Source organism: Schistocerca serialis, chromosome 8, assembly GCF_023864345.2.
Source record: "Schistocerca serialis cubense isolate TAMUIC-IGC-003099 chromosome 8, iqSchSeri2.2, whole genome shotgun sequence".
NCBI classification, from domain to species: Eukaryota; Metazoa; Arthropoda; class Insecta; order Orthoptera; family Acrididae; genus Schistocerca; species Schistocerca serialis.
In genome coordinates this window covers 595152988-595175997 of record NC_064645.1, presented here as the reverse complement: position 1 = coordinate 595175997, position 23010 = coordinate 595152988, and the positions used below count along the sequence as shown (strand labels likewise).

General features: G+C 43.2%; 1 protein-coding gene across 1 annotated transcript in view; it reads right to left on the bottom strand.

Annotated features, from left to right (window-relative positions):
- Positions 1 to 6052: 6052 nt before the first annotated feature.
- Positions 6053 to 23010, bottom strand: part of LOC126417146 (juvenile hormone esterase-like) — a 139061-nt gene continuing 122103 nt past the window's right edge. The window contains exon 12 of the mRNA XM_050085044.1: positions 6053 to 6190. Coding sequence (XP_049941001.1) covers positions 6053 to 6190 — 138 coding nt within the window. The remainder of the gene's footprint in view (positions 6191 to 23010) is intronic.

Sequence of the window (23010 nt, the reverse complement as noted above, 5' to 3'; positions counted from 1 at the left end):
GTCAAAAAGAATATGAACAGACACGGAAATTCCATGAGTCTATGTGACGATATGCAAAGCGAGATGAAATCCAATAATCACGGATACTTGAACGCTATTGCAGGGGAAGGAATAGAGTTTCGGAAGAATGTCAGTTTGGTAGTAAGAGTGACACAGGAGAAGGTCTTATAGAGTTCTGCAAGAAATTTTAGCTCATAGTAGAAAATCTTTGCTCAGAATTACGGTGCAGGTAGTATTTTCGGACAGAGTAAGATTTTAGCTGGACTATATTGTGGTCACACAGAGATTCCGTTCTGAAATATTGGGTTTTAAGGCTTAATTTGTCGGAGACGTAGACACAGATCACAATTTAATAATGACGAATAGGAGACTGAAGTGTAGGAGAATCTTTCGGAAGAATCATTGTGGGAGGAAGTGAAATATTGAACAAGTGCTTAATGACGAGATGCCTTTGAAGTTCTCTAAGGCTGTAGACACTGCAGTGGTAAATACTACAGCAGATAGGTCAGATAATGTCCAATTGAGAACTGAAAAAAAAGGCAATCACAGAAGTTGGACAGACAGTCATAGGTAAAAGGAACATAACTGCAGAGAAACCGTAAATAACAAAAGAAACACTTCAATTTATTCCGAAAGAAGAAAGTACAAAATGTTTAGGTAATGACAGGAATACAACAATATTATTAACTTAGGAATGGAACAGATTGAAAGTGCGGGGAAACTGGCTGCAGGAATAGTCAGCCTTTTTATCATGTGACTATATGCTGCATATTCATTGAAATACATTAGATGACTTCATGATGTTCAAAGGCAGAACCATTTTTTTCGTATATCTGTAAGAAGCTTTTTAATAGATTAACCATATCTGAAGATGGCAGCTACTTGCCGAAGACATTAATGTGAATAATTCTTGTATATCTAAACGATCGTGACGTAATAAATTATTATACAAACATTTACAAAGGTCACATGCTTTCAGTTAGCAATAGGTTAATTTAAAAAAAAATATTCACTAAATATAGTTTAAACTTGGCGCTTGCACAAGTATTTTCTCGCTTTCGGAACTATCATGTACACTAATTACAGTATTAATGTTTAGTTTGTACTACCTGTAATATTTTTGGTTGTTATTACACCAAACATAACTCTTCGTATTCGTAATGTATTCTTTTGTAGCTACCACTTGAGATCGGCCTGTAACTCCGAAATTGGTTAGTAACGTAATAAAGTAAATAGTTAATTAACCAACAACGGAGATAGCAACACGAGACTTACGTTTAACGTCACTTATAGTTCACCGAGACTCAACAACAGCGTCGTATATGCTTTGTAACCACGTGAACTGCTGGTGTGTTAAGTTATGACAGTCAAGCCCTACAGTTTACCTACGCTAAGAGTATTCCATAATCTGATATGTAACACCAGCCGCTGTGGCCAAGCGGTTCTAGGCGCTTCAGTCTGGAATCGCGCGACCGCTATGGTCGCAGGTTCGAATCCTGCCTCGGGCACGGATGTGTGTGTTGTCCTTAGGTTAGTTAGGTTTAAGTAGTTCTAAGTTCTAGGGGACTGATGACCTCAGATGTTAAGTCCCATAGTGCTCAGAGCCATTTGGACCAACTGCATGGTAAAGCCATAGTTAGTCTACAAAAGTTATGTAGTGTGTCAGCAAAATACTCACAGGTACTTGGCGAAGTTCGTCCACAGTTTGACGACCGTGGAGCGCACCTTCTAATCGTCAGAGTCAGGGTCCAGGTTTTGGTCGGGCTCGCGCCAGATGGAGTTCAAATGAAATTAGAATTGTATTAGTACCTGCACCTACTGATGGGCGTTGATATACATCAACGGTGACAGGTGAAAATGTGTGCCCCGATCGGGACTCGAACCCGGGATCTTCTGCTTAGATGGCAGACCATCTATCCACCTGAACCACAGAGTGTACAGAGCATAGAGCGACTGCAGGAACTATCTCGCACATGCCTCCCGCGAGAACTACATTCTCACCTTATATGTTCACACACTACATTCGTAGAGTCCCACCCCAGCACATTCATTACTCGTGGAAGACATTCTTACCAAGTCCCGTAAGATTTCGGGGAATATGTGTGCACAGAAGAAGAAGGTCGTGGCCGGTATTGCCAGAACTGTATGCTTATAAGGATATGGTATCTGTTCTTTCGGACGTGGTTTGTCTACTTCGAAGCTTTAACGACAAATCCTAGAAGTAAACTATCGAAAAACGTATTCACGGAATCCAGATACTGAGTGCTCCAGTCGCAAGTATCGATACATCTGATTGTCTATACATGGAGTTCATTGAGACCTGAAGACGTTGCTGAGATGCCGAAACAGACTGTCTGAATAGGATAACATCTCAAAAGATACGGCTGCTTTGGTGATTTTCCTTGGTAAAACTTATTTTGATGCTTTTGTGTAATAACTGAAATGCCGAAACCAGATGTTCTGGTACTTTCAATTTCTTAAGTGTTCGGTTCCTTACCTGTGTGGTAACGTGCTTACCTCCCATGCACTGAGCTGGGTTCGATTCCCGGCCGGGTTGGAGATTTTCTCCGCTCGGGGACTGGGTGTTGTGGTGTCCTCACCATCATTTCATCCTCATCATCGGCCGCAAGTCGCCCAGTGTGGCGTCGACTTAAAGAAGACTTGCAGTTGGCGGACGAACCTGACTGGGACATTCCGGCCAACAATGCCATACGATCATTTCATTTTCAATTCTATAAGTGATTACCATAGTATTTTCTGCTTTATCTTGTCAAACGTCTTTACCTAGTCGGTGAAATCATAGTAAACTGGCACTCTAAATCCGCTTCTTTCCTCGGTTACCTGCACGAAAGTGAAAAGACAGTCAGAACACGATCTACCTTTTCTAAAACCATGTTTTTATCTGTAACATCCGTGCTTCCACAATTGGTACTGATCTCTTGATAATATTACAGCATACAATTGTAACAGGAATTTAGCAGACTTATTACACGGTAATTTGTGAATTGTGATTCATCGCATTTCTTGTAAGCAGAGTATATCAAAGCTTCATTCCATGCGTCTGACACATGTCCACTTATTGTTATTGTTGTCGTCTTGAGTCCAGAGACTGGTTTGATGCAGCTCTCCAGTAAAGCTGTATGCCCTCGAGAAAAATTACGGCTGTAGTTTCCCCTTGCTTTCAGCCGTTCGCAGTAGCAGCACGGCAAGGCCGTTTTGGTTAGTGTTCCAAGGCCAGATCAGTGTGTCATCCACACTGTGGCCCCTGCAACTACTGAAAAGGCTGCTGTCCCTCTTCAGGAACCCCTCCGTTGTGGTTGCACCTACGGTACGGCTATCTGTATCGTTGAGGCACGCAATCCTCCCCGCCAACGGTAAGGTCCATGGTTCATTGGGAGGGGGGGGGGGTGGAGAGGGGGGGGCAAGTCCTCTCATCCAGGAAAAATTCATAAAATTTAAGTGACAGTGCCGTTATTGATCAGATGCATATTTAATAAACTATATTTTTATATTAACAACTTTTCGTTCCTGTAATCACATTTTGTAGCTCACCCATTGTTATCATATTTACAGAGTCGCTGGTATTGGTGTTTGATTCTGGTTCTTCTTCATTATATGTCCGGAGATATTTTAAGTATCATAAGCAATACTTTTCGGATATTACATTTGCTTGTAAAATATGTAGTTCTTCTTTAATCAAGTGCTTTATAATTTTGTATGCTTTGTTTTTGCTTACATGAATATCATATTCCATTTCATTCACATATCACTCCCAAATGGCACCAGTAGGCAACAATATAACTAGAGAGTGGAATAGTACTACAGAAATTATAGACCACGCAGCCGCTAAAGGAGGAAAAACAAATACTCTAAAAGGGGATTAACGATTTTGAATAGCTATAATTAGCAAGTTAATAAAAGACAAAAACCAGGCGTTTCTAGAAACAGTGTCATTACCTGATAATCTGAATTACAGAGCGGATTATAAAAATAAATCTGCTTTAGCAAAGAAGGAAGTAACAAAATTTATTTGTCATTACTTTCTTTGCAGTAGAAGCTCAACAGCCCAAAAAGAATTTCTCTTTCTGTTTCTGTCTGTCAATATATGTACTTCCTGAAGGAGTCTTTTATTTTGAAGTTTAAAATTTCTCTTAAACACAAATAACTTAAGTCAGAGTTTTGAAGATATTTCTTGCTGGTGTTCTAAGGCAGCCAAGTATGATAAGATACATGCCCGACGTTTTCCCGAGTGGATCTGAAAGGGAGTAACGTTACTCAAATCCCTGCAATACCAGTCCCTGTTGACTGCCCGTTACACGCACCAGCACATAATTTGTGTGAACTCTGAGATGACGACAGATGCATACCTCTGGACAGTGGCGAGTACATGTGCATCTCAACACTGCAGCCACCGGAGCTCTGTCCGAACTCCGTCACCTTGTCCGGGACGCCACCAAATGCGCGGAAGTTGCTCTGCACCCACTGCAGGCCAGCTGTCTGGTCCCTGAACACTTTGTTGCCCATGGCGATGGGGTCACTCAGACTCAGGAGTCCTGCCCAGAACACATAACATCGCATGTGAAGTCAGGTCCCAACTCCAAAACCTGATCAAAGCTACAAAATAAACTTTCAACCGAGAAGAAAATAGGAAACGATAAACATGTAAGGAATGACACAAATATGAAGTTTCGCAGAAAGCTGACATGCGAGTTCTTGCGGAAAATTCAAAGCAAGTTGGACAATGGGTTACGTGGAATGGGCGTCACAGTACCAAATATCGGTTAAGATAAACGTAAGGAAGGAAGGAAGTATGTAAGGGAGACGATGGTTTAACGTGCCTTCGGCCACGATGTCTTTAAATATGGAGCTATCGGTCGGATAGCATTTTTTAAGGATGAGGAAGGAAATCGGTCGTGCCATTTCGTAGAAACTATGCCGGTATTTACCATGAGCGATTCAGGGATTTCACGGAAACCCTAAATCTTTGTGGTCAAATGCAAGCTAAATGTAACCAACGCCGTCCGCGGTAGTCTCGCAGTTCTAGGCGATTTAGTGCGGAACCGTGGTTAGGTTAGGTTAGGTTAGGTTGGGTTGGGTTAGGTTGGGTAGGGTTAGGTTAGGTTAGGTTAGGTTAGGTTAGGTTAGGTTTAGTTAGGTTAAGTTTGGTTGGGTTAGGTTAGGTTAGGTTAGGGTAGGTTAGGTTGGGTGGGTCGCAGGTTCAAATCCTGCCTCGGACATGGATGTGTGTGATGTCCTTAGGTTAGTTGGGTTTAAGTAGTTCTAAGTTCTAGGGGACTGATGACCTCAGATGTTAAGTCCCATAGCGCTCAGAACCATTTGAACCATTTTGCTATCTCGCTCGTCACTCTTTACATCAGATAAGATGGTCGTAGGCTAGGAGGCGTACCTAAGAAATGGAACACAAATATACGAATCCTTCGTCAAGTTGATTAACACTGGTACCAAATCACTTCATGCTGATAACGAATCAGTCACGAATTTATACAATTTGCCGAGGAGATGTTCTCTTTAACCGCTGTTTCATTAGGCGCAAATGAGGAAAACATACGATAGAAAAATGAAACTCTTTAAACATAATATCCTGACGTTAGATTTAACAAATCGTACGTCATAAGTAAATAACCTGCGTGGCAAAACAAGTTGAGCACTCAGAATATTAGGTCAGATGCCATTGTAACTTCTATCAAATACCCACCATTAGCTGGTGTTGGATGGGGCCACATCAGGACTGCATGGAAGGTGATCGATGAGAGTGAACACAAGGCGTCGGATGTCGCAGCGCTCGTCTGTGGTCTGTCATCGTCATGCTGAAGGTTAGACGCTAAATTTCGGATCCTTCTGGCGGTAGAGGGCTACAAATAAGTAGATGTGAATAATAAACTTGTAGAATGCCAGTAACGTTTCTTTTCCTCACAAAGCTTTAAGAGTTCTCCCAAAACAGTTAAGGAGGCATTACTTCTCAGCACGGTCTGGTAGTATTTATTTGGCGATACAGCTGGTGTTCAGAGCGGGCCTTACCCATGACTCCTTGTCAGTAGTTGAGGAGGACAACAACGACTTCTTGGTCGAGATAGAAGTCGGGCCCCCAGTCCTCATCACAGTTGCTGCCACCAGTGAACTGCTCACCGAAGATCCAGACCATGACTGGTAGCAGTGCATCCTCGGACACCTGTCATATACAGAAATACAGCCATAGTACAGAAGGTTTTGAAAGCAATCAAGTTTGTTGTATTTACGATGTATGTTTAAAACAGGTAAGTTCATTAGATAAAATAGTCTCGGTTTTCAAGTCACATCAATTGAGATAACATTCTCGACCATTCCGCAACTGACATCACCATTTACTTAAGTAGTTAAGATCTCTGACTGTGTACACCGTGCTTAGTCCAGCATTGAGAATTAGTAGCTCCTAAGTAGGGTGGCGCAGACAGCTACTGAAATCCCAAAAGCTGGCCGCGGTGGCCGTGCAGTTCTAGGCGCTGCAGTCCGGAACCGCGGGACTGCTATGGTCGCAGGTCCGAATCCTGCCTCGGGCATGGATGTGTGTGATGTCCCTACGTTAGTTAGGTTTAAGTAGTACTAAGTTCTAGGGGACTGATGACCTAAGATGTTACCGAGCGAGGTGGCGCAGTGGTTAGCACACTGGACTCGCATTCTGGAGGACGTCGGTTCAATCCCGTCTCCGGCTATCCTGATTTAGGTTTTCCGTGATTTCCCTAAATCGTTTCAGGCAAATGCCGGGATGGTTCCTTTGAAAGGGCACGGCCGATTTTCTTCCCAATCCTTCCCTAACCCGAGCTTGCGCTCCGTCTCTAATGACCTCGTTGTCGATGGGACGTTAAACACTAACCACCACCACCACCACCTTAGATGTTAAATCCCATAGTGCTCAGAGCCATTTGAACCAAGAAAAATTTTTCTCAATTGCTGATGCTTCGAAACTGGCCACATTTTATCCAATTATGCCACCTTGAAGTTCAATGGACACACTTGTGATCAATATCCTCTGATAAGTTATGAACATGGTCGTAAATTACATCATTTCATACGCAATAGTATTACAGAAATATTTGTTTCCACCCTTCATTCAATTTTCTTAACTTGTTTCAGCAAATTGCGTCATACTTCCACGTCGAATGTTCGTAGTCCGGTGGTTATACTGCGAATTGGTTCCAGCTCACAACCGGCTTATACTTCTAGATAAAGTGGACTCTTCTCTCCCCAGTTTAATTAACCAAATCACAGTTATACAAGACGAGCGTTATAACCGCGAGAGGAACGGTCAAGGGGTTGCCGATAACGAAAGCACGGCGGGACAGAACAGCAGTGGCCCGCCAACAAACTAGATGGACGAAAGGGAATGGAAGGACAAACACGACGACAGACGACCGAGCAAGACACCTAGATCAACAACAAAGTATTAAGCAACGGGGTCACAAGAGACAACCTCACGAAATCAAAACAACATCCACTCGTAAACTGGAAATAAGCACACGCAACGTAAACACGATGTCTGTAATCGAGATATCAACTGACTCAACGCGAATATCAGACTGCCTCGCTGAGTTTTTTTCCCCTTTATTGAATTTCAATTCCCCCCGAAGGGGGCGTGCTGGCAGCAGCTTAGTACGCTGCTCTACAGCCTACAGACTTTTTTAAAAACTGGAAGAAGAAAAGAGGCAAGAAAAACAAGCGAAAAAACGGTGACTTAAAGTGTAAAATGGCGGAAAATTGTGGAAAGTTAAAACAGAAAGCAAAGGGGTTGGCAATGTTAATAAAATACATAGGAATCAGACAAGTAACATAGTAGACACACAATTAAAAAACATGGTGACAGTCTGGTTTCTGTTCGCAAGAGATAAAATATCACACCCAGCAACAGTATGATGGCCGTTCGCAACACTTCCCAAAAGACACACAACACGGAACACTCACTGTAAAGCACTCACTGTAAAACACTGCATGAAAATGCCGGCACAAAGATGACACTCCCTAGCCAAGGGCTGATGGGGGGGGGGGGACCTGGAGGAGGGGGGAAAACAAGGACGGAGGAGAGGAAAAAACGAAAAAAGGGGGGGAATCAAAGGAGGGAGAGGACTCATAAGGGGGGAGAGAGGCAGGCCAGACGCGAGAGGTAATGGGAAAAGGCAGAGGAGGGAAATGCAGAAGGACTCGGGGGAGACAAGGTGGCAGAGAGAGGGGAGGTGGGGAAAAAAGAGGATGGAAGGGGGGGGAGAGGGAGCCCGGGATAATGGGGGGGGGGTTGATAGGAGGGATAAATGGAGGGAGAGAGGGCATCATCCGGGAGGGGGAGTTGATGGGAGCCACCTTGGGAAAGGAGATGAAGGGTGAAGAGGTGGAAGGTAGGGGGACACAACAGTGAAGGCGTGCCAGGGGGCAGGGATGGGAGAGGAGAGGAGCAACCAGGGAGGTGAGGGGGATCAAGGTGGCGGGAGGGTAGAGGATGCGGATACGTTTGAGGAATAGGAGCAGATGGAGTAAAGGTCATAGAGGATCATAGAGGATCCGCGTGGGGGACGGGAGGCGTACACGGAAGGTGAGGTGGAGTGCATGACGCTCAAGGATCTGGAGGGATAGAATTTGGGGGAGGGGGGGGGGGGGGGCTCGCTGAGTGAGAGGCAGCCGCCTAAATACACGACAGGGTTTGTCGCTATTGACCGCTGGGACCACGTGCTCCACAGTGGCGCCCTCACGTTAGAGTCGGGGCCAGGAGCTCGTGCAGCCATGACTTAACGGCACAACTGCTGCAGCGACCTCTAGTGGTCATCGAGATCCATGCCGTCTGACGCGGATTCGAAACCCGCGGCGCTCGGTACCAGAACGAGTGGACACAATACTCGTTAATCATACAGAACAACAACTAAAACGAAATTGTACTGACACAAGACGACTGAGTGCATTGTTCCTCGCTTTGCACATGGACACTATACACAATGACAACACTGATATTGTGAAGTTAACCAACTAGGTGTACAGAAGGTTACATTTATTTTTAATGCGTCACCTAACCAGTAAAAGTTGTAGATAGAGTTAAAGGATCATGATATAAGGCAAGTCCCTGTATAACAAGCGTTTATATTCTCTGTGTTTCATGAAGTTAACAGCAAATTGACTGAAAGCAATGTGTTCTCAATATTCATTGAAAATGACCAAGAAAGATGCTAACACGTCGGGACGTACCAAAATTTACCTGGAAGGCTCTGTAGGTAATTCAACACCAACATCCTCATCAGTTCAATTCGTGAATTCAAAGTTAAAGCAACCCTACTGGAAGAGCATCCGCAACTAAGCTTTATAGTAGAGATCGAAAAACCTCTTTAACTCAAGATTTTTTCTTTCATTTTTCAATTATAAGACCGCGAACGATGACGGACTGTCACATGCTGATCATCACTTCTGATACTGAAAATAAACAATTTTTTTTTTTCGGGTTAGGTAGAGCAGCAATCAGTCGCAGAATTAAGATGCTTTAATATGACATTTATAGTCACAATGCAGATCAGATTTCGACCTGTGTCAGGTCATTATCAATGCAGTGCGGAATTGTAGCAGTTGTTCATGCTCAAGTGAATGCTTACACAGTTCAACCATTTATTGCATTTCGATCCCCCCAGAGGGCGTGACAGGCTGGCAGGAGCGTAATATGTTGCTCTACAGCCTACAGGAAATTTAAAAAAAACACAATGAGAATATAAACAAACAAGAAAAAAGGCGATAAAACAGTGACATTACAGAAAATTGCAAAATGGTGGTAAGTTGTGGAATTTAAAAGATAAAAGCACTATGTTGATGATTGGATGAAGATACGCAATAGGTAGACAGGCACAATTAAAAACAAACAAGGCGACAGTGTGGTTTCTGTTCACATGAGATAAAAAACACAACTAACGGCAGTATGGTGGCTGTTTGCAACACTGACAGAGGATGCACAACACTGAACACTCACTTAATACAGCACTACAAAGGGACACGGCGGCAGATGGCGGTGGGGGAGGGGTGAGGACCTAGACTGTTGAGGGGAAAAAGGGGGGGGAGGGGAGAGGAAAAAGGAAGGGGTGCCGATGGAGGAGGAGGACATAGAAACGGGGAGGGCAGGGCAGACGCGAGAAGGAGTGATGAAGGCAATGGAGGGGAGAGCAAATAGGACTTGGTGGAGAAAAGGGAGGCAGAGAGAGGGTAGGTGGTGAAAAAACAGGATGGAAGGAAGGGGGGAGAGGGGCCCCAGGAAAAGGACAGAGGAAAGGAGGGGGAGATGAGGATCAGGGTTGATAGGAGGGAGAAATGGAGGGAGAGAGGACATCGTCTAGGAGGGGGAGTCGGCAGAAGCTACCTTCGGAAAGCTGAAGGGTGTAGAGGGGAAGGATAGGGGGGACACAACGGTGAAGGCGCGGTGGAGGGTTGGGGTTGGAGAGGAAAGAAGCAACCAGGGGATGAGGGAGTCAAGGCGGCGGGAAGTGTAAAGAACGTGGATATGTTCGAGAAAAGGGATCAGGTTGTAGAGGATCCGAGTGGGGGACAGGAGGCGTAAAAGTGAACAACAGACGGAAGCTAATAATAGTTTTTACACACAGCAGTATATATGAGAAAATAAAATAGAAGTATCAAATTGTTCAAATGGCTCTGAGCACTATGGGACTTAACTTCTGAGGTCATCAGTCCCCTAGAACTCACACACATCCATGCCCGAGGCAGGATTCGAACCTGCGACCGTAGCGGTCGCGCGTTTCCAGACTGTGACGCCTAGAACCACTCGCCCACACCGGCCGGCTTAGAAGTATCGTATAACATTTACAGAAAACGGCAGTCGGGCTAGGAGTGGTAAAACGTAAGTTAGTGCCAGTTCTACCCCCGATTCAATATGTTCCTGTACCACTCATAATGTACTCATGCAGCTTGTTTTGCATTTTTTTTTCTATCGCGTGTACATTACTAATTGACACTGTGAACGGGCCGGCTAGTTGGTCCTTCGCTACCCTTCTCGTCAGTAGACGGCAGTACTTTTGCCATTGTGATTTACAGATTTACTTCCAGCCGTCGTTTACGCCACTCGGTGCTCTGCGCTCGCTGGTGGTACACCGCGTCCTATACTCGTCCACTGCGGCACTCGGGGTCGTAGATGAAGTGTAAGAGCCCTAGTGTCCATTCTATTTTTCTCTATCCAGGCAGTCGTCCGTTGTATTATAGTAAATAAGATCAGCGACACAAGCTGGATATTAGAAATGCCAAAGTAAACGAGCTGCTTAGAAGAATAAGGATCATGCTACCGCAGATTGTGGGCTTACATTTTCTCAAGAACAGCAAAGAGTGCAGAACAACACCAGACGGCCATTAGGACACGATTCCCCAAAATTACCTCGCCAGAAAGTAGAAAGCCGCCGATTTAATCTCACTTCTTTGCTTTTTCCTTACACCCGTTTCAAAAAAATTCTTCACAGAAAGGATGACTCCATGATGTTTCCAACATGACAGGGGAGAGTTGCTCCTAAATTCAGGAAAAACCAGCGGAATGCACACGTAACTCCCCTCAATTTGATTATAAGACAGATAATTTTAAACAAGAAATTGGCACTGGACAAAATCGGTGTTTTCAAGACTGGTCAGCCTTACGTGCCATGAAAACTTCCCATATGGAGTTCTAGAAGCTAAGATGAATTTTTAGAGTGAACAGAACTGACCTCGGTGCTCTGGTTGGGTGCTGATTTGGGGTCTTATTCTTTGATGTTCGCACAGAAAGGCAGAAACGTCATGTTCAGTTATTCTCTGGGGACTGTAGGATGGCCATATCGTTCACTGACCGCAAAGTGTGCAGGCGCTCATTCGGCTTTTAAAAGCTGTGAAGCAGGTCGCTATCACTATTCCTGGAAAAATGCCCTTTCCCCATTACAGATGTTCTTCGCCTGCCAAGATTCACAGACTGCCTTCTGCCAATAAAAGAGGCCATAGAGCCAACCCCAGCGATACACCACCATAATGTGGAGGGAGGGGGTGGGACAAGGTTATCTTCCCAAGTACACAGCTATAGTATTCTCTCTAAAATAATTACGAAATAGCGGCAGAAAGTGAGTTAATATAGCACATCGAAACACGGCAGTAATGTCTCAACACAGTCTTTGTTCTCGTATACAGGGCGTTACAAAAAGGTACGGCCAAACTTTCAGGAAACATTCCTCACACACAAAGAAAGAAAATATGTTATGTGGACACGTGTCCGGAAACGCTTACTTTCCATGTTAAAGCTCATTTTATTACTTCTCTTCAAATCACATTAATCATGGAATGGAAACACACAGCAAAAGAACGTACCAGCGTGACTTCAAACACATTGTTACAGAAAATGTTCAAAATGTCCTCCGTTAGCGAGGATACATGCATCCACCCTCCGTCGCAGGGAATCCCTGATGAGCTGATGCAGCCCTGGAGAACGGCGTATTGTATCACAGCCCTCCACAATACGAGCACGAAGACTGTCTACATTTGGTACCGGCGTTGCGTAGACAAGAGCTTTCAAATGCCCCCATAAATGATAATCAAGAGGGTTGAGGTCAGGAGAGCGTGGAGGCCATGGAATTGGTCTACATCTACATTGATACTCCGCAAGCCACCCAACGGTGTGTGGCGGAGGGCACTTTACGTGCCACTGTCATTACCTCCCTTTCCTGTTCCAGACGCGTATGGTTCGAGGGAAGAACGACTGTCTGAAAGCCGCCGTGCGCGCTCTAATCTCTCTAATTTTACATTCGTGATCTCCTCGGGAGGTATAAGTAGGGGGAAGCAATATATTCGATACCTCATCCAGAAACGCACCCTCTCGAAACCTGGCGAGCAAGCTACACCGCGATGCAGAGCGCCTCTCTTGCAGAGTCTGCCACTTGAGTTTATTAAACATCTCCGTAACGCTATCACGGTTACCAAATAACCCTGTGACGAAACGCGCCGCTCTTATTTGGATCTTCTCTATCTCCTCCGTCAAACAGATCTGGTACGGATCCCACACTGATGAGCAATACTCAAGTATAGGTCGAACGAGTGTTTTGTAAGCCACCTCCTTTGTTGATGGACTACATTTTCTAAGCACTCTCCCAATGAATCTCAACCTGGCACCCGCCTTACCAACAATTAATTTTATATGATCATTCCAATTCAAATCGTTCCGCACGCATACTCCCAGATATTTTACAGAAGTAACTGCTACCAGTGTTTGTTCCGCTATCATATAATCATACAATAAAGGATCCTTCTTTCTATGTAGCAATCCATCGGTCACCGAATCTGTTGTTGAGAAGCGTACGAACACTTCGACTGAAATGTGCTGGAGCTCCATCGTGCATGAACCACATGTTGTGTCGTACTTGTAAAGACACATGTTCTAGCAGCACAGGTAGAGTATCCCGTATGAAATCATGATAACGTGCTCCATTGAGCGTAGGTGGAAGAACATGGGGCCCAATCAAGACATCACCAACAATGCCTGCCCAAACGTTCACAGAAAATCTGTGTTGATGACGTGATTGCACAATTGCGTGCGCATTCTCGTCAGCCCACACATGTTGATTGTGAAAATTTACAATTTCATCACGTTGGAATGAAGCCTCACCCGTAAAGAGAACATTTGCACTGAAATGAGGATTGACACATTGTTGCATGAACCATTCGCAGAAGTGTACCCGTGGAGGCCAATCAGCTGCTGATAGTGCCTGCACACGCTGTACATGGTACGGAAACAACTGGTTCTCCCGTAGCACTCTCCATACAGTAACGTGGTCAACGTTACCTTGTACAGCAGCAACTTCTCTGACGCTGACATTAGGGTTATCGTCAACTGCACGAAGAATTGCCTCGTCCATTGCAGGTGTCCTCGGCGTTCTAGGTCTTCCCCAGTCGCGAGTCATAGGCTGGAATGTTCCGTGGCCCCTAAGACGCCGATCAATTGCTTCGAACGTCCTCCTGTAGGGACACCTTCGTTCTGGAAATCTGTCTCGATACAAACGTACCGCGCCACGGCTATTGCCCCGTGCTAATGTATACATCAAATGGGCATCTGCCAACCCCGCATTTGTAAACATTGCACTGACTGCAAAACCACGTTCGTGATGAACACTAGCCTGTTGATGCTATGTACTGATGTGCTGTAGAGCAATGAGTCGCATGTCAACACAAGCATCGAAGTCAACATTATCATCCTTCAATTGGGCAAACTGGCGCTAAATCGAGAAAGTACAGTACATACTGACGAAACTAAAATGAGCTCTAACATGGAAATTAAGCGTTTTTGGACACATGTCCACATAACAACTTTTCTTTATTTGTGTGTGAGGAATGTTTCCTGAAAGTTTGGCCGTACCTTTTTCTAACACCCTGTATATTCGTATTTTCCTCCGGACTTACATACTAGCAACTTCAAATTACGGATCCATTCTCGCTCTGTGAGGAAATTGACCGAATGGGCACATTATATGAAGTGACAGTGTGAGGGCAAAGAAAATTTGCATGCTAGCGTCATTTTTTTAATTTTCTCTTTCATACGGTCTCTGATATTTGTATTATGTGGCTATAAAGAAAAATCATTTTTCTTAAGTCTTCTTGACCGCAAATGGTAAGAGGTCATTAGTCTGCTACTGTAGTAAATCTGCAAAATTTCTGGTCGTCGTTGTGGTCTTGGTGCAAAGGCTGCTAAGATGCAGCTCTCCAGCTAATGTATCCTGTGCTAGCCGGGCTCTTCAGCTCCGCGTAACCACCGCTGGCTACATCCAGCTGAACCCGCTGTTGTAATCAATCACTTGTTCCCTGCTACAATGTTTAATTCCTCCTTCACCAAAAGGACAATTTCTTGTTAACTCAGGATGTGTCCTGCCTACCCATCCCTTCTTTTAGTTAAGTTGTGTCGTAAATTTCGTTCCTCCACAGTTAGATTCAATACATCCACGTTACTTATGCAACCCACCCAGTTAATCTTCAGCATACTTCAGGATCAACCCACTATAAAAGTGCCTTTTCTTTTCCGAACCGGTTAATTTTCTCGTGTCATTTTCGTACTAGGTGACATTCTAAATAAATAGTTACAGAAATTATTTCGTAACTCTTAAATTTATATTGAGTAACAACAATTTTTCTCTCTTTAAGAAATGATTTTCTTCCTGTTGCCAGTCTGGTTTCATATCGTCAACTACCACAGTTATTTTGCTGGGAGAATGAGATTTTCACTCTCCAGGGGAGTGTGCGCTGATATGAAACATTATGGCAACCGAGACTCGAACTCGGGACCTTTGCCTTTCGCGGGCAAGGTCCCGAGTTCGAGTCTCCGTCCTTCTCCACACAGTTTTAATCTGCCAGAAAGTTTCATATTGGTTATTTTGCTGTCGAAATAGCAAAGCTCATCTATCGATGTTAGTTCCTCGTTTCCTAATCTAATCCCAGCATCACCTGACTTAATTCGGCTATACACCATAACCCATGTTTTACCTTTTTTGAAGTTCGTATCATAAGTTATTCTTAAGACATTACCGATTTTGCTTGCTTCTTGCAACTCTCTTCCCCCACACAGTGCCCACCACTCGCCACGTAGAGGCTCAGTCTGCAGACGAATCGCAATTCAGTTGTCACACAATGCTACCGTCCGTCAGTGACCAACGATGTAATCTACTAACTTCGTTACTGATCTCTGTTTTGTATCAGAACGAAATTGATGGCGCTTGCAACTTCAATCATTTTATTTATCGACCAAGAGCACATTCTAGAGGCCATGAACTTAAATTTTCTGGTGCATGGTGACAGCGAGTCTCAACGACTTCATTCTGGAAAGAATATTTGGACAGTTCTTTTCAATGACCAAAACGACACTATACCTTGCATTTCAGAGATGAATCCTGAACGAGAATAGAGAGAAATCAACTATTACAATAAAATTTGTTGAGCTATTATTGTCAGATGCCTTAATTTGACAAGTCATTCTATTTAAATGATGTAAAGTTGAATGCAATGTATTAAAAATGTCTTTCAAATCATTCACTTTTGCGTGGGTTGTGAGTCGTTGGCGAGGTGCCAGAGTGTCTTTTATGCTCGGATTCTCATCTGCTAAGTATTTTGCTACGTAGTAAGGGTGTACGTATAAGCTGTATTTTCGAGGATAGCTGACTGACCAAAGAGGTACCAGCATCAGAAGTGTAAAAGTTCCGCTTTAAATCTTCGCATGCTTGCCTGTTAGCCAGGCGGGCAAGATACCGCACATTATCATCTGAACTGGCAGGCCGCTTTACTCAAATCTAAGCCAAGCTGTGCCCAACCCAAGCAAGCAACAGGAGTCTTGCATGCCTCACCGTCTTCCTGCTGTGCTACAATTTGTAGCAGTTTATTCTGTATGCTTTCAAAAATATGGCTCAAATGGCTCTGAGCACTATGGCACTTAACATCTCTGGTCATCAGTCCCCGTCCCCTAGAACTTAGAACTACTTAAACCGCACTAATCTAGGGACATCACACACATCCATGCCCGAGGCAGGATTCGAACCTGCTCCCCGTAGCGGTCACGCGGTGTATGCTTTCACTGTAGTGCTATGAGTATGGTTGGGAAGTTGATAACAACACCCCAGTATTACAAGACGAGGCTCAATGAAATGTAAATTCATTGTGGGTGGTTGTAGGCTAGAAAAATGGTAAATTTTATTTGTCCTTTTTCTTCCTTTCCCGATTTTTGCGGGATTATTTATTTATTTCGATGCCTACGGTTTTCTCTGTAGCTTCATCCTCTTTCGACGAGTGCTGGCTGTTCTCAGTTAGAACCGTCATCAGCTCACCTCTAATACATGTTTTCTGTTGTTGTGGACTGGCAAGACAGCCAATCCACGAGGACGGGAGGCCGAAGGTCACGCGTTTAAGCTCACGCAGGATGGCGTGAGGTCTGGAACAGGTCAAGGTCTTATAGTAGCAAAAATAGTACGTAGCTTCTGGAATACTTAACTTTAATCCATAATTGGTGAACATCGGTCTAACGGTACATGCATCACAAGATAAATAGCAATTGATAATGGCGCCTTGCTAGGTCGTAGCAAATGACGTAGCTGAAGGCTATGCTAACTATCGTCTCGGCCAGTGAACCATCGCTAGCAAAGTCGGCTGTACAACTGGGGCGAGTGCTAGGAAGTCTCTCTAGACCTGCCGTGTGGCGGCGCTCGGTCTGCAATCACTGATAGTGGCGACACGAGGCTCCGACGTATACTAACGGACCGCGGCCGATTTAAAGGCTACCACCTAGCAAGTGTGGTGTCTGGCGGTGACACCACGTCTGTAGTAATGAGAACCATATCTGAAACTTTTCTATTACACTGCAACGCCAAGTAAGGTTTTGGAAGTCTTGTTTCTGGAACCATAGTGTGTTTCAGCCAAATATGGTCCCAGTTCTACCAATTTCAATTATTTCTTGCAAGATGTTTATTGTGGGTTCGCTGAGTTCACTCTAAGCAGATGAGATTGTTGACTCTAAATTCCTCAAATGCAGTTTAGCGAACACCAATTCGTTTACCACGTTATGTTATCTATAAAGCACATGTGTGAAGTAAGAATTTTTTCTTTCGTACTAAGCGTTCTTCACAGTACGTTGCATACCGCCAGAATATGGTTTTTAATATCAACAGAGCCCTTTCTTCCTATTTCCGTCAATGTTTGCCTTAAATTTAGATATCTCATAAACTGCTAAATGGCCTGAAGTCCGTAGCACATATTTCCACACTCTTGTCATCCACTAAATCTTTCTGTTCTCTTAAAATATTTATGGAGAGAGGAAACAGCTGGTCAAAGTTACATACATATCGTGATGTGCTCGAGGTTCCCGAATGAGTGTTTAATAAGTTTTCACACACCTACCGATTTATTTAAAGGTGAGTTATAAACACACAACTTTTCCTCTGCTGGATTTCAGCACTGTTTCGCGCCTGGAATGTACTCATCTATTCTTAATTTATCCTCCATCTCCCTTGAGTTTGGTTTGTTCGTTTTGATGATCTGAGCGTTATGATAAATGACCTGCAGTGAAACTACCTACTCAAACATGTATGTTATTAGTCAAGCTGGATTGACAGCGCAACCTGTTGACAGGTACAGCAGGCTGAAGCTAGCCAGCCCGGCGGAAAGGCAAGTTGGCCTGTCTTAACCACTGTACTTCGGTACACATGTAACCTTAGGTCTCCGTTGCGGCAGGCTGAGCAAGGTATGGGCAAAATATTTTGTTACATCAAATTATAGATATCTCTTAAAAGCCGACCGGGTTGGCCGAGCGGTTCTAGGCGCTTTAGTCTGGAACAGCGCGACCGCTACGGTCGCAGGTTAGAATCCTGCCTCGGGCATGGATGTGTTTGATGTCCTTAGTTTAGTTAGGTTTAAGTAGTTCTAAGTTCTAGGGGACAGATGACATCAGATGTTAAGTCCCATAGTGCTCAGAGCCATTTGAACCAGCCATTTCTTAAAAACAAAATCGGTTTGTACTTCGGACTTTAAATTATGGACATATCGATAATCACCATTTAATACTTAATATTGATAGCGATAGTTTGTTGCCTATCTTTTCTTGTTTCATAGGCATCATAGTCCCCATCTGCAAGTTTCTTGCCGTTCCGACTACCATCTATATTTGCAGTTTGATAGTAAATGTCTTACAATGAGTTTAATTTAATTTTAGGTTCAGTAGTGCAAATGAATTCTAGATTTGGACATGTATGTATCTATACTGAATATTGTGTCGTCTCCGTCTCCTTAGGGCCGACACGACTCAGCGTTGTTGGTTGTCCCAGTCGGTATGACGTGGAACGGCGTCCGTCGCCCTCGACGACGCCACCCTGTAACTAGTAAGAAAACACAAATTCCTCGAGTGGTTTGCTCATATTTCTGATACTGTCTATCGTGATTAATGTCAATATTCGATAGAGCAGAGCGTCAGAATGTGTAAGCCGCTCTTGCTTCCTCTTTTTATAATGCCTGATTGGATACTGAATGTTGAATATTAATAATATAAAGTCTTGAATCTTCAATCCATCACCCAAGTCGTGGCCACACTATGGAATTGCGAGGATGTTAAGTTGATAAATTGTTATTCCGTCGTCAAGACGTCGCTACGTCACGTGTGCAATAACTACACGACGTAATTCCAGAGGTAACATATACTTAAGCAATGTTCAGAATGCGCCATAATCTTGCGACAAATCGATGACTGTTCACTGTAAAATAACCATGAACTCACTTTTCACTTCATAATATTCTAATAGTCAATTAATTGTCACTAATACACATGATAATGTCTATTCAGTTATGTAGGCGACACGAACAATTAAAGTTTTAATCCAATTTTATTAATCCTTGTAATTAATTGTCCCTACGTTGAGCACGCATACCGATTTCTCACTCAGGGCATTGCTTCCGTTTGCATCAGTAATCCTGTCGTTGACAACTTCTGACAACTCGGCGCAATTGTACGTTCTTCGTGTTGGCGTTTGTATGTTACTAACTCGAGGCTAATAAATGTCTTTCTGTCGGCGATCTTTCTTTTTCAGTGTTCTTGAATTTTCGTGCTTATTCACTGTCACGAAGACTAAGTCCCATCGTAAATCTCACACGACTTAACTTCGTCACGAATCTCCGTAACTCGTTATCTTCTTAACGGTAAAGATGACTTTGCGTTAGTATGGCTTCTGAATAATACTTCAGTCTATATCGCAAAACTTTCAAACCACGATTAGCTTAAAACAATCTGCTAGCGCTTAGCAAGCATGCTACTATCACAACAGTACTAGAGAGCGACTAGATAGCAACTGAAGCTAACACTTTCATTTCCGAGTTACATTGTAATCACATCGAACTTCCTATTCGTTGCGGCTACAACTTTCTTCTATGGTAAATGTTATCTTTGATCAATTTACCATCTTGGTTTAACCTTAGTTATTATTTATTATCAATTCTTTCTTTGATGTTTTTGTTGCGTATCCTATCGTATTCTTTCATTCAGTCTCTATTTCATGATAAATATTATTATTCACATGACATTCCGGTTGATCAAATTATCACAAGCGTAAAATTTGTCGTCAGTAGCTGCCGTCACTGTCAGGATGACTAATTTTCCTACCTCTTTTACAACAAGCGATTATTTATAAGGGTTTCTGTATTTGGATAGTTACAATATCCATTAAAGCTTGTTACTTCCGTGAGTCATATCTACTATTGCAAATGATAGGTAGAAGGTGAACAATCATTTCTGCTAGTACAAATAGTAGGTGCAAGGTGGACAACACACACACATTTGGTAACAGTAGTGAATGAGAATAGTGGAAACCATAACTCCCCGCTCCAAATTGTGACGCACAGTGTACGCTTCTCTTACCCCCTGACTGTCTGAACCAAGAAAAGATAGATGCAATACAAAAGTATCAAGCACCCGGCACAAACTTCGCACACATTACTGCACTGGTATTGAGTGAACTTGGTTGTGCCAGATAACAGAAGCAGACTGACAGAGGAACACATTAAACAAAGAGTTGTGTTAATGTCTGTCATTGATGGTTATTGGCTTCATTACTTTGGTTTTTTTTTGTGAATTATTGATTTTGTAGTATATTTTGCTTCTTTTATTGGTTAATGTAAGTGTTTATCAATCTTTGAATATTTGTTAATTATTTCTGTGACTTCGATCAGCTTTCTCTTAAAATTCCTGTAGATATTGAAAATACGACTATAATATCAAAACGTCAAAACCAACCACCGTAGCATCGATGTACTCTATAAATATTAATACAGTATACATCGATATTATCAGAAATTTTCCCATCCATAGGCTGAGACGCTTCAATACTTGCGTCAGAAATCGGGGCAGGCAGGCTGGAAGGAAAATTTGTACACCTCTGGTCAGCATGCGAGAGTTTGCAGGAAGCGTGTTCAAACAGACGGTGGGATAAGGCATTTAGTATTTTGCTTACCGTCTCTGCAAGCTTTTCTGAGCTTTATTGTTTCCAAAGTCGGCAGTACATGCAGTGCGGTGTCGTTGCCTGTAGTCAGACAATTATTCGCCTGATGTTTCATTTCGATGGACATTTCTACGCAGCAAAAAACAAGAATTGATGGTAAGGCCGCTCCTAGCAGGCGCAACCTGGCGTAATGTTTCGTTGCAGAGTTTTCAGTTTCATAGTAGTACCTTCCTATGTATTCAAGATTCGCTCTTCAACGAGAGAGACCTTCTTCCACGTTGAGGGATCAACATCAGTAGTTCACTTATTCATCATTAAGTGTAGGGAGTGACATACATTATCCACCCAGGGGAATTCTAAATTGTATGGAGCTAGCTTTCGTTTTGGGTCTTGTGTTTATGTAATTGCATCTTACGTGGCTCTTTCTCTTGTGTGTAGTCATGCTTGTTCATGGGTATTTTGTTCAGCCTGTGAAGTAAATATCTGAAGCTGGCTTCTTTGTGAACTGAACACGATAAAAGAAATTGCACGGGAGAATGGATACGACGCAAAGAGAATAGACGAAATAAACCGAAAAATACAAAACATACAGCACATAACCATGAAACACACACACATACAAACACAACTCATCACACAACAAATCAGCAGACAGTAAGCAACAAATGGCACATAATGACTTACAACAACAAAGTCACACACAGGGTGGGTAATATACTAAAGAAACAATGACTCAACATAGCATACAGAACCAACAACACAATACAGAGCAGACTCGGAATAAATACCATCAACACTGCAAATACAGCCAGTCCAGCATCTACCAACTTACTTGCAACTGCTGTCAATCTGTATATGTGGGCCAAACCAGCTATAATGAACACCTCAGAGCACTGAAAAGCAATAGCACACACTCAACATTTGCAGACCACCTGGTAGCACACAACCACCACCCAACAAACATTGAAACTGACCTTCACATCCTAAAAACTAGCAACGGCCTATACCAAAAATTAACTATAGAAGAAAACTACCACATCCAAAAATCAATAGCCCAAGGAAAGAAAGTACTCAATGAATACACATCACTGTGTAACAAAACCCTCTTCGCCAGAATAGAAAAGCTACTCAAGTAACACCCACACCACACACACACAGACACACACACACACACACACACACACACACACACACACACACACATACACACACCAAACCCCTCTCTCCCTTTCTTTCTTTCTTTCCGTCTCTCTCTCTCTCTCTCTCTCTCTCTCTCTCTGCCCCAGTACTCAACACACACATCACACACACGTAAACCCACACAAACCACACACCACTAACGCCAAATACAATTCAAACTCGCGCGCCTCACCCAGCAGAACACGCTACGAAACAAATGAACGCCACACAGCCACAACAACACGTAATGGTAGCTAAAACTCCGCCTATGTTTAGAGTAATCGGAATAAGTGCATTTCCACGCGAACACAGGCAAAGAAATAAGCCTATTTAGTTCGCCAACAACACCACAACTTCCAAACCGTACGTTACAGAAAGAAAACGTGATACAGTCTTATTTCCGTTCCTAAATGCGTAACAAACAGAAAATAAATTACGTTTTTCTGTTTGCAGATGACAAGTTTTACATTGTGTAGCAGAACAGTTACCAAAATAAATGGACAATAACATCATGTAAGGTATGTTACTTATGCTTACACCCACTTTTCGCCAGTTAAGTTATAAATGCAACTTTTTCATAATGTTGTAAACAACACAAATGTTAATATGTTAACAACAAATTTACAGTTGAAAATAAAAAATAGAACCCACTGACGATAGCACAAAAGTGCTGAAACGTGTATGGGTGAAACAAAAGGAAAAAGGTGTCTTGCATAAGGCGGAACTTCTCATCCCATTTTCTTTGCAAGCACGGAGACAACAAGAAGAACTGCACCACAAGATGTGTTGGGTAGGGACACTACGAATGTAGTGTGTGGACATTTAAGGTGAGAATGTGGGTCTCGCCGGA